Here is a 12,863-nt window from a genome sequence, read left to right on the forward strand (position 1 = left end):
TAGACGGTGTTGATTATACGTTCGCAGTAGCACTGTTTTTATGCCACCTCAGCTGCAAAAATTGTCTTTTTCATTTCAATGTTATATTTGCACCGAACAATATAGTATCGACTTTCGAGGTATGACATCTTACGGTACGGTAATAAGGTGCCATATAGGTACCAGGTAACACACCATATACATTACTCCCCAGGTGCAGTATAGTGCCAGGTAGCGCACCTGTAATATGTAGTAACCAGCTGCTTTTTTTGGGGGGGGGGGGGCGAAAACGCCAAAGGGGGGCGAAAACGCTAGTAATTTCGCCCCCCGGGGGGGCGAGATCACAGGGGGGCGAGATCGCTGTCACACCTGTGTTTTTCATTACTTCATATTCTGGGCTAAGTGTTCTTCAAGCTAACTTCTTTATGTGTATTCTTACTTTAATTTCTCTTTTGTCTCTAGATTTCAAACATGATTTGAAGAGTAACTTTTACTTGGTAAACTGTCTCAGCCAGGCCACCACTGATGTGCACTGTATGGGTGCCTGTAGCTGTAGCATACTGAAGGGCATAGTTTATATTATCTGCTCTTTATATAGTTTTACCGGCCCCTTGTACTTTATCACCGTACTGGACTGTATCATTGTACATGTACTACAATTACATGTAGCAATGAGCTTTTATCAACAGCTCCTTGTATGTAGTACAAAACTTTGTGAATTCTTATGCAATTGTTTCAAGAAGAGGAAAGAGACATTGTCATTGTCATTGTCGTTGTCATTAATATCTACAAGGATAAAACATTCCTGATAACGTTATCTATTTTAGAAATTAAACTGGGATATAATGAAAATCTGATGACTGGAAATGTGCCAGGTATTTTCCAGTGGAGGAAATACTAGTATTGAAATGTAGCTTTTGAACACGTCTTGAGCCGACTTCAGCACTAGCTTTCGACAAAACAGGATTACTGCCAAATGTATGCTATAGTACCTTTCTTTTAACTTTTTACTTAATTTTCGGGGGGAAAGCTAAATGAATCCACATCAAAGTTGGGATCGTACTTGGTTTGCTATGCTGGTCGACATGTATTTCGTGGATGGATAAGTTGGAATGTCTTTCGTGGATGGCTACACATGACCGTCACAACATACATATATCCACCCCTTGAACTTCTCTCACGTACCATCCCGAATGATCTCGTCCCCTGCCCTTCTACATCGTACTGTCCCCTGAATGACGAAATACCATATTTTTGCGTTGATGAATTCCGCCATGCGTGTCTCTCTCCATCCTGACCCGTTCCCACACAGAGCCCATTGTTCCCAGGTGCAGCGGCACTGGGCCCGCTATTGTCATGTACATTCGGTCTTCTCGCTTTAATTGAATCGTTTACATACGAATGCAGCGCTGCATGCTAACACAAGGAAAGATGCCACCGACTGAATAGCGGTGCTCTCCGGACAAACTCTGGGGTTTGTAAGGTTTAGGGAGAGAGCGTGTTGTAGTCTGGGCACCATGTCGTAACTTCTGGCCCAATGATGCTCAATCATGTCTCTTACTAACCAGGGAGAGCAATTGAAAAGAATGATCCAGCGGTCACTACGGAGGATGGTACCCAGGCTAACAAGACTTGTCAAGAGTGCTGATGGCAACCTGCATGATGCCCTTGTTTTTAACAGAATGCGGTAAAAAGATGAAAACATTGTGACTTTGTGTGACTGATCAAGGAGGTTAAAATTCAAGAATTTTAACCTCCTTGGACTGATGTAACTTTGTGTCAAGTTCTTGGACATTGAAGAGATCTAACGGTACTTGTAACAATTGAAGGGGTGGTATCCCTCAAACACTTCTAAGCACGCACAATGAAGTGCGTGAAATAACAGTGATATTGTTAATCAACAAGTCTAATAGTTCTAGTGATATATAACGTTACACATTGAAAGAGACATGCCTTCATCGTAAACATAAGAAACCAAGCCAGTTGGCCAACTTCGAATTGTACGGAAACCAAAGTTTTACCATGCATGTTGACTCTTTGGGAGAAAGTTATTATCAAAGTTCTAATTTGTAGACCATGTCTATTTCTATGGAAAACTGTTACGGTACATTATAAGAATTCTGTTTTAAAAGATAGTTAGAACCAAGGAGGTATCTATTTAACCTCCTTGGTACAAACAAAAAGGCTTTAAATAATTTATCAAGAGTGACCAAGGAGCTTTTATCTTGGAGTGACTTTCAATTTCATACGTTTTGACTCCAACAATGCGAAAGAACGGCTCTAATTTTGAGTCTCGCAAAATCATTTATCACCATATTCAAAGCATTTATTCATTCCCTTTAAATTCATCGAGGTAGGCATGCGAGGTAGGCATACACATGCGTTTGATTAATTTTCGATTTCATTTTAATTTTACCCATAACACGTTGCCTTTGATGGGCGCTAGATGACGTAATGCTCAAAGTCGTTCCCACGGTGTCCCGTCGTTCCCAAAGTGAGTTGATGAGTTCACCCAACCCCAGGGCTACTTCAGGACAGCCTTGTATTCATGTAAAAACTGCGGGTTCTTGGCGCCCTGAATGGACCAATTAACCAATAATGAGCCCACTTTTCTCCCAGCTGAATAGGCTGGGGACAGATCGGTGTAATTGCTGAATGTGTCCCCGGGGATCGACCGTTATGTGGGAAATATTGGAGGACGTACTGTCCGAACAAACAGAAACATATAACGGCGTTCATATGAGACACAACCAGCACTCGAGGAGTTTTTATAAGACAAAGCTCCTTTGTTCTACACGTCCTTGGTGCTGATTGTCCATCTGCCACATGTCTACGTCCAGAAACTCGTAATGACTAAAACTTAAATTTGCAAGAGACGTTGTTTTCTCACCCGAATTTCAATTACGTGTTTTCAGCAGAGAAATAATCTTATCCCAAATTGATGATTTAAAAAAAATTATAAGTTCCTCTACTTGTTCCAACCCAAAGATAAAGTACTCTGAGGAGGATTCACTCCGACCTTGAAGCGTATAATTTCAAGTTTTCTTTTCTATAACATTCAAAGCAGTGCAAATGTGTAATGTTTAGAATCAGATTACGGCCTTGAATTGCAGGATCCCTTTTAAAACTTACGTCACATCATAACAAGTGGTATTTAAAAGATAAGCTCATTACCATTCTCACAAATCCGACAAATAGGACTTTGGTGGTGACGATAACAGTTACAAAATTCTTGTACAAAACGATTTTCCTCTCAGCTTATTTGTGGGACGCCAGTGTTTACTCATTCCCTGCTCTTTCAGACTTCTAAGGGGCCACGGTGCCAGAAAATTGGGAACAAAGCGCAGGCAGGTACAGAGGACTCAGCGGCCATGCGTGTACATCAGGCCGACAACACGTGTTATCATAAATGCCGGTCGCACCGCGGGAAACAAACAAGCCTGACTCTACTTACTAGTATTCTTGTGCACTCTAGTCTTTGGTGTTTTTCTTCAAAGACTTACGTCATGCAGAAACCGTGTGGGTACTGTTTGTGAAAATAATCTCCAACCAGATCCACGGTGCGTTATGTATAGTATCAAACTTCCCGTAGGTGCCCGTTTGACTCCCTTAGCCGGCTATACTCCCTGGCCAGCTTTGATACTATCTTATGGCACCGTAGGATCTGCTTGGAGATTATGTGAAAACACTTGAGTGGATAAACTTTTATCGTGGGACTGTGAATTTAGATTAGTTTGATTACTGATACATATCTGCCTTTTTCTCATTAGAAATTCGACTTGGCATAGGGTCATTTCAACTTGAGAACGATCTGAGGACTAAGCGAGTGCATGGTTGTTGGTAAGAGTGTACGGAAATAACGTATAAAATCTTCACGCGATCTAGTCTCAATTTCCGGCAATATTTCTTAGTCCAAGCCCACAATTCTATATCTTACGTATCGTAACGCCATATCAATGCAAATCAATACACACGCAGTATTCTTAAGGACCAAATAAAAACATTTATTGACTTAACATAACTTGCAGGTGTTGCATTATCTTCAAACGTCGATTAACAGATAGATTCAAACAATGAAGATGTTGGAGATTTCTTCCAAGTGGCCGAAAAGAATACATCAGTTGATTCAAACGTCGTCAAAACTTCCTATTTTGGTAAACATAACATTGTCCTTAGCGCAATTTTGTCGTATCAAGATTGGCTCGCAAATTGGGCTATAGAAATATATCTTATTTCTTATTTACAAACAACGATATTCATAACATCAAACAAGACTATCTTACAATAGAGTACCTTGTAAGGTCTTCTAGTCACAAGTGTTCATCCTAGTCTAAAGCATATCCTTGACACATTTACTATATAACATGACCTTGTAGAGAACTGATGGGTACATCTGGTCTATATATTCATATATATTCAAACACTATTTCACTATCTTTACATTTGCTATGTCTTTTGATGATAACAATATATACACATTCGGAATGATCAGCTATTGAGAAACAACATTTGTGTTTTGCCTTTCTATTATATATGTTCCGAACTACTTGTTTGAATACAAAATTGCTCAGAGAGAAAACCTTGTGTTTGAAAGGTGACAGAGAGATTCCCTGACAGTGACGTTTGATTTGCAGACGATTTTTTTCCGCCCGGGTGATCTTTCCCGCCATTTCTGTAGGGTGTCTCCGTCGGCCATCCTTGGGAGTCGTGTGGAATCATGGGAACTGTAGAGTCTTCATTTTGGCACTCCTGAAAAGATAGACAAAACATCTATTATCAAAAACCGTTCACAAAAATACATATGAGTTCTGTTTATTCTAAGAATACGTGATAGGAAGAAAAGCGGAAGTGGTGTGAAAATGTGCTTTGTCAAAGACGAAAATGAAACGAAGTAGTATAGAATCAGGTTGCATCAAATAACGAAAAGGAAGAGGAGGAGAAGATATGTGCGTTTCTCCATCTATGCCAATGCGAAATGTTGCCACATTCAGTACGGTAAAGGTTTTGTTCTTGATCCAAATGACCATTTGCATTAATGAGGCATACCGAGAGAAACAACACAAGAATGGGCGATCCGCATTTCTGCACCTATTCAAACACGGCAATTCACCGGGGACTCTACTACAACAACCATTTGGATTTTAATACCATTAATCACAGAGGCCTTTCTTCTGTCTCCCGCTAGCTTGTGTTGGACTGTTTAATCGTGACACAACGGATAAAAGCCGCCGGTTGTAGAGGAAAGGGAGGGCACATCGTTAGAGGGCGGCAGCTTTGAGCTGTTTTCCCGACATTGTTGTTCGCGCCATGGGGTGTTTTCAAGTCGATACTGGAAAATTACTACCTCGACAAAAACATGCTATACGATTAAACTGTGTTCTGTTATATTCCCTCCGCCCTATCCTACACGACTTCAGTTAAAAGTTTGCTTTATACTTCAATCTAAAAAAACTTGGATATTTGGTTTCAAGTCAACAATTGATGTAACTAAGATGTTGAATATCTTTATTCCTGACAAATTGTAGCTCACTAGGCAAAGGTCTCTCTCATGAATAATCGTTCATATTTGATTGGAAACACACAGATCAAAAATAATTTTGCCATGCTTACAAGTTTGAAGTTGTGACGGTTTCTATTTCTAAAGACTAGAAAACAGGGAAAAAGAACGTCGCAAAGTTTTCGTTCCAGTGGACTCTTTCTCCACAGCAACACAGGCAATAACCATAAACGCTTTCTGTGGCAAACGGTGATAATAAATAATTACTAGTCACCAGGGCAATAACAACCATCATTAACGACCCCCTATTGGCATGATAATGACCCGGTTATAATCGCCCTGGCTACTGACTTTTATGGCAGTGTGTTCTTCTTTCATTTCTTACACTCATAACGAACGAAACCGAGTCAATTTAAACTGGTTTTACAAAAGAAACTTGTCGCAAATATCGAAAATTTACACGGCATAGAAATAAAGTTCTTAAGTATAGAGCTTAGTCTACTTTACCCAAGACTTTCTAAAAACGGAGGGTTTAGATGACTTCGATGAATGTTTTCGATAACATACATTTTGTTTTCCCAATGCTTGCTAAAGCTTAATTAGGTACTGGCGTACTCCTTGCCAAATGCCATTCAGAACATGTGTTACATATTCGGCTCTGACAGGGAGTAGAGAAAACGGGAATTTGCACGATTTCGTTGCTGATGCGAAAGATTTCTCAAATAATAGACTTCTGCTGGTCTATGAATCATTTCCTCAATTTCCTGCTCTTCAATAGAACCGATAGAACTGCGGTTAGACTAAACTCACGTCAATGGAATGTTGGCCTTTTCTTTCAATATGAAAGGGATTCAGATCAGTATTCGTGAAAATTTTAACGATGAAAATTCACGGTTGGAAAAATAATCAGCACTACCGCACTACCGCACCACTTGAACAAAACAGAAGGTTGAAACTGAAAGATGGTGACACAAATGTGCTTTGTATACAAGTCTCTGTGTAGTAGGGGGGGGGGGTGTTTGAAGACCCGGCAAAAACAAACTAGTTGAAAGGAGACAAAATAGCGACTCACCGAACTTTGTGGTAGTCGTGACATTGAATGACGTCAGCATGTGACTGTGGAAAGGGGGAGGGCAGGCGAGAAGGATGACGTCATGGACAGGCCCTGCGCATGCTCCAGCTCGTCCTCTTCGCCCGTTCTGCAGATGACGAAGTTGTCGGTGTCGTCATCACGGATGGTGTAGATGTCATCCAGGTTTTCTCGGATCTGGAACAAACGAGAATGAGTTGGTCAGAACTGAGTCTTGTTTTTGCACCCGCTCGTGAGCGCGTAGGCGTCTTTGAAAATATCATGAGAGGCGATGTCTGACTTGTACTATGCATTCTGTGTGGTGAGCCAGACTGGAGCTAAGACTGTTATATGTCAGACTGGAGCTAAGACTGTTATATGTGAATTTGTCTTAAGGATAGGTTACTCAGTCTACCAGCAAGTACGTGAAAGCTCTATGATGCACTTCTGATAGCGTACACATCTTTTGTTTGTTACGGCTGAAAAACTTCATACCGTTTCCACATGGGCCATAAGTGTAAATTGTGTATAACAACGGGGCTCTGGCCAATCCACATACAAGTAGACCACATGCTGAGTTAAACTTGAAGAGAGGATAAAGTAGAAACTGGACTAAGAATTGGAATTCCTGCGTGGTTCAAGAACTTTTACTCCACTCCACCTTACACATTTTGTACGGTGGGCAACCCTGAAAATGCCTTTTCTAAGATGCATAAATTACACAAAAAAATGTATAGAACTGAAAACAAGTCCCCACCTCTGGTTTGAGTGTAGACTTGGGCTGCAGGCTGGCCGCCTCGCCGTCACCATCGCTGCTGCCGGACCCGTCCTCGGAGCAGGAGTCCCACCCCCGCCGCTCGTCATCCTGCAGCAGCACGGTGGTCAGGTGCGCGATCCACTTGGACGCCAGGCGCAGGATTTCTATCTTTGATACCTCAACCTGTAGAAAGTAAAAAAAACGAAATTATGTTGACGAAGAAGTCTACTGAAATATGGGATCATGAGTACTGTTACAACGAACATGCACAAAAACTTATTTATGCCCCGAACTCTCTGATAGACGAGACAATATTCAGTGTTGAACAGCTCACAAATTTGATAAAACAGGATTCTGGAAATTTCTAAATTCGCATGTTTCTTTCTGGCAGACAGAAACAAACACCAGCTCATGGAGAAACGCAAAAGTTGCCAAGAAGAGCGCATTCCTTTTGTTTCTTCGATTTTTCAATCTCAATACAGACAGTACAGCATCACATTGTATGATATATCTAACTAAGGAAATAACGAGAGAAAATCGTACCTTGGACAAGACAGGCAGGTTCTGTCGCAGCTCTACGAACGCCATGTTGACCCCCTGGATGCGGCGCCTTTCCCGCGCGTTGGCGGCCCGACGCTGCTTGCTCACTCCCGTCAGCATCCGTCTCCTTCTCTTGGGCTTCCTCGGCTTGTCCTGCTCGCTCCGACTGGCGTCGCTCTCGGTCGTCAGCTCGGGGGAGCTGGGCGCGATGTCTTCGGCGAAACCGTGAGTTATCTGGGACAGTTCTTCCTGCATCTGGACAAGCGACATGCTCTCGAAGTCTGGCATGATGGCGGCGGACTGACTAGACGAAACTAACGGTAACGATTTTCAAACTGCGTCACAGCTAACTTTTCCTCTCAGACGGACGATCTCTCTCACTTATCCTCACCAGTCTGAGGAAGGTTGGACCGACAAGTTCAGCGAGCACCTTGAAATCAGAAAAATTTCAGGCAAAGTTCTGCGGAGGAATTTCTACCACTTGTTGGAGTGACGGTTGACCGTGGGCTAGGGACGGGTAGAATTAAGTTGAGCGACAGTCGTAACTCACGAAAAAATGTCTGGATGTAACAACGACGCCTCCCGTTTCTACAGAACAAAACAATACGGCTACAGATGAGGGAACGATCTTGACGGGCTTGTCGATGCGTAGAACCTGGTTGTACGAAGTTCACTCCAGCGTTGCTAGTCGGTGACTGCTAGTGACTGAGTCGTACCCCGCTATTTATAATGCTCGGCAGAGTACACCACACAGCGCACTATTCATATTCACGCTGGGCCCTGGAATAATGCATGAGGCTTGTCACGGGCAGGGAGAATAATTGGGCGGTGTTCTTGAGAGTCAATGGTGCGGAGAGGCGGGTGGGGGCCCGGGACACCTGTGGCCCGGGTAGTGGGAAAATTCTCACATACAGAAAACCGCTGAACTCCAGCTGGTAACACTACGTGGTTTACTGTGAGGTCATTTGCAGCAGTATTGCACAATAAAAATGAGAAGGGTTGATGAAAATAGACTTACGAAAAGGATGAGAGGTGGGAAAAATAGTCGTTTTTTTATTTTTGAATGTAATAGCCTTTATTGCACATTCATGCCCTATCGGGCTAAGTACAGGCATATAGATACAAAGGGTAGTAATGCAGTAAACATCATGGTTTCTAAGACTAATCTAAAACATAAATTCTAAAACTATTCTAATACATTTGTTCGGCTTCTTCTCGTTTCTTAGTTATGTTAAATATGTAGCTTGAGATGTGTTTGTATAATGTCGTTTGATCAAAGCTCATAAGAAAAATGAATTTTTCAACACTAGACATATATTCAAAGCGAGGGAACTTTCCTATAATATGGCTAAAAAGAATACTTCTATCGTTACTATATAAACTACAATCTAATAGAAAGTGAGATTCATCTTCGATCTTGTTCAGGTTACAGAACTGACAGACTCTTTGCTCCAGAGGTGTGCGGTTGTGCCTCCCTGATTCAACACGGAGTTTGTGGCAGCTGATTCGTAGTTGTTCGTTTTTTTATTTACTGTCACGGATACCAATACACAATTCATTACATGTATTCGTATTAATCTTGAATGCCATCAAAGGATGCCTCCTAAACCATTTTACAGAGTTTTGTGGGCATCGAATTGGACTTACACTCACTTACAGTGGTAAAACTTTGTACACGATCTCAAAGGAATTCATAGCTTTTCTAACGTTTAAAGTTTGGAAGAGTAGAAATCGTGTCATTGCAGCCCTAATCATGAATAAAAATTACCGACAGTAGCATAAAATATAAGTACAACCAAGGAGCTTCCATCTTGATACAACACTAGAATTGAACAATATTTCTTCACTTTGCTTGCTTTGAAAAACGACGCACTTGTGTACAGGTATTTCAAAACTCCTTCTTGCTTGTATGTAGTCACCCATACATGGGACGCACAAGCGTTCCGTTTTCTCTGAAAATTGCAGCCAGGAAAACGTTTCACTTCCCCAATATCTGCTTGGACTTTACAAGAAGCCTTCTAGCATGTCTGCTGAGATAATCCATCCACACTACATAGTGATACACAACGTCCCTTTAGATAGAGTGAGTTAGATTGTCCATCTTCTTTAAAGGTGTAATCTTTAAAAGGAACTTTAACTTTTGTATTAGCTTTGTGGAGAATCTATACTGGTAGTTGTTAGTCCCTACATGATCATTAGCATATGTCCCAAATCTGACCCATATGCCAATCTGCGCACCTGCAAGCCTCTCAAAGAAGCCGCCATTTTCCCACAAGTAGGTGCTAACGACCTCTCCGTCTCACAACAAGGCGCGAAACCACTCATCCGACCTGGCGACAAGGCGCGAAGTGCGCCACCCTAGGCGCGGGAACGGCCGGTGTCACACCGGCTTCAGGACGTGTTTGTTTACGCGCCCATGTCAATAGGAGATTAGCAGGTCGTAAAAAACACGCCGGACACTTCAAGGCTTCAGTTTCATTGTCAAGGAGACTCGCGCCTTTTGGTTTCTGCCGCTCCAACAATCGCAAGGCGCACCTTAGAGGCTTGTAAATTATGCACTACTTTTGAAAGAAAATGTGTATTATTTTGCAAAAATGGGGAGGAAGATAAAAGTAAAAGACCGACGTTTTCCCTTGCAACACAGACGCCAATACACAACGCAGTTGTCAGGTTTTCTTTTGCCCGCCAGCCAAAGCTTGGCAGTTTCAAGAAGCGACTACGCTGTGTCAAAGAATGTGCTGGTTGATGTAATTAAATTGTAATCTTTTGCAGAAGATTCTCCAGCTATGGTAGTGGCATTGATATTCCCTTCGATACTTCCAAGACCCGACATGGCGTTTTGAAGTTACTAGTATAAGTACTCAGTACTCGGGGATAGCACTTTGTAATAGCCACAGGCTAGTTGGACAACACTGGCTGTGCGTGCTGAACAGCCAAGCCAATCAAGGAGGTTAAAAACACTTTTTTAACCTCCTTGAGCCAATAAGTATAATCATGTACACAGTTCCTATGTTCACATGAACATTTCAAATGCTGCAATTAAGCAAGGAGGTTAAATCTTGATTTTAACCTCCTTGAATTAAGTAATCCAAAAGAGTTTACTTGTCATCAACCGCTATTATTGTATACTTGTAGACATTTGCACGTCTGTTGTTCGAAGGAAATTATTATTATTCATTATCACGTCCTCGTTTCCGCGTTCACACCCTTCTTCTTGGGAAAGTATACACGTAGTAATAAACTGTAACAAGGAAAAGGTTCTGCAACTTAGCAACTACCCGAGAATTTGGCACTTTCCCTGCACCATATGGCGCTGCCCTCCGGGTTTGTAAACCACTTGCTGTTTCTGTTTTCGTCTGGTGTGACATGTAAACAGACGTACCCCCAGCAAAGGAAAAAGGCGTCCCAAGTCGATTTCTAGCCCCCCCCCCAGCCCCCCCCCGTGTAGACTATTTGACATTCAGTAGTTTCTAGCGAGGACCAATCAAATAGCTGCTGGCAGGTCACTGACATTGGGCGATAACTGCGAGCTTTTCGCACCCTTGCTTATCATGCAAATGCCGTGAACTCAAATCAAGCAGGCATTATTGTTCGTCATTTTGCACCGTGCGGGAGCTTTACTTGCTCACAAACAACTCTAATATTATATCAGTTTAAAAAGTTTACTTTGGTGATCTAAAGGTGTCAGGACTGTAGCGAGTTTTCGTGCCATTAAACTTTTTGAAATGACGGCCTTACAGTTTATTTCCGTCTCTTTTATTACGCGCTTTGTCACTTTAGTTCTATTTTTTCGTGAACTTGAACCTCAAGGCTTCGTGGCGTAGTTGACCAGTGATTGGATTTGTAACTTTTGGACCAGAGTTCGAACCTGACGTGGCGCAATTTTTAAAAACTTTTTTAAAAAGTTTTCTTTGTTGAATATTTTACTTTTTATCACTATACGGTCGTACTTTTGTAACTGAAATGTTTCGCTTCTTGTCACTCCCCAAAAATGTTGTCACCCCAAAAAGTTGTGACTTTTAGTACGTGTCACCCTATGTTTCAGTGCTATTTCCTTGCATTCACAAAAATAAAAACAGTACGTAGTTCTACAACTTACAACTTGTACCTTGTAACAAGGTAAAGAGACGTCTCTGATGACCCGGTGTACAACGGCTGTAGTAAGTTGTCAAAATATATGCGTTATGCACCCAAGTCGTGTTGTTTGCTGATTATTCAGTCCGTCCTTCTATTCTATATAACCAGCATTCAAAGGGACCAGCTCATAAAAATACATGCTGCAAACTAAAGGTTTGTAATGTCCTTTGTAATGTATTGACGGTATTCAACAGCTAGTATAAATCGATGGACAATAGGTGTGAAACATTCGTCCCTGGCCCTCGCGTGCCACCGGTCTGGCGTTGATTGGTTACTCTGCATTTGAAAGAACTGGCTTTATGGGCGTTGACCTCGCTAGAAATCTACTTCATAACATTTAGAGCTAGCCCCCCCCCCCCCCCCCCCAAACACACCTGCCCCAATGTGTCACACTTTCCCCCTGTCAAACGAGTGTCCATTGTGCTCGTCATTTCGTTTTACGAGTTGAAGTAAATAATACAATAAAGTACACCAAGGAGCTTTCATCAACTCCCGTACGAAGATAACACTTTCCCATGTTGGTCATTTACCAACCAGCCCAAGATGCATTGTTTATGTCTTTAAACGCTTTCCCATATCAAGAAAATTTGTTCCTGCCTAAGAAAGCGTAGATGGTTACAGCTTGAGTCTTTTTGGTATGTGATACAATTTGTTCTTTCGGCAAAACGCACATGGAATAAAATTGATCAAAAGTCGAAAAGACACAAAACTAGCTACGAAATGACATAAAACGGGGGTGAGACGTTGTCGAAAAAAAGGTTTTCTTTAGTAGCTAACGTAAACACACAGACACCTAATCTCCAAGCAGATCCTAACGTAGCATAAGATAGTATCAAAAGCTGGCAGAGGAGTGAAGCCGGCTTAGGAGTGAGTTTCGCTACCGG

The 12,863-nt window shown here is 41.9% G+C and overlaps 2 protein-coding genes across 2 annotated transcripts in view; both read right to left on the bottom strand.

The window, feature by feature from the left end:
- Positions 1-1,270, bottom strand: part of LOC118424069 (pyridoxine-5'-phosphate oxidase-like) — a 15,174-nt gene extending 13,904 nt beyond the window's left edge. The window contains exon 1 of the mRNA XM_035832543.1: positions 1,165-1,270. Coding sequence (XP_035688436.1) covers positions 1,165-1,255 — 91 coding nt within the window. The 5' untranslated portion in view covers positions 1,256-1,270. The remainder of the gene's footprint in view (positions 1-1,164) is intronic.
- A 2,689-nt stretch (positions 1,271-3,959) lies between these two features.
- Positions 3,960-8,561, bottom strand: LOC118424078 (transcription factor 15-like). The gene is made up of 4 exons (XM_035832558.1): positions 7,846-8,561; positions 7,303-7,485; positions 6,549-6,743; positions 3,960-4,728 (listed from the first exon to the last, which is right to left on the bottom strand). The coding sequence occupies exons 1-3, from the start codon at positions 8,128-8,130 to the stop codon at positions 6,582-6,584; spliced, it is 630 nt and encodes a 209-aa protein (XP_035688451.1). The 5' UTR covers positions 8,131-8,561; the 3' UTR covers positions 3,960-4,728; positions 6,549-6,581.
- Positions 8,562-12,863: the final 4,302 nt, after the last annotated feature.

This window comes from Branchiostoma floridae, chromosome 10 (assembly GCF_000003815.2).
Source record: "Branchiostoma floridae strain S238N-H82 chromosome 10, Bfl_VNyyK, whole genome shotgun sequence".
NCBI lineage: Eukaryota > Metazoa > Chordata > Leptocardii > Amphioxiformes > Branchiostomatidae > Branchiostoma > Branchiostoma floridae.

Bases quoted from the DNA above. Each gene is read 5' to 3' on its own strand.
- LOC118424078 (XM_035832558.1), bottom strand. From the start codon at position 8,130: ATGCCAGACTTCGAGAGCATGTCGCTTGTCCAGATGCAGGAAGAACTG. The intron at 7,486-7,845 runs GTACGATTTTCT...TACTTTCTACAG, and splicing joins ACCTGCCTGTCTTGTCCAAG to GTTGAGGTATCAAAGATAGA. The intron at 6,744-7,302 runs GTGGGGACTTGT...CGTTTGTTCCAG, and splicing joins AGTCTACACTCAAACCAGAG to ATCCGAGAAAACCTGGATGA.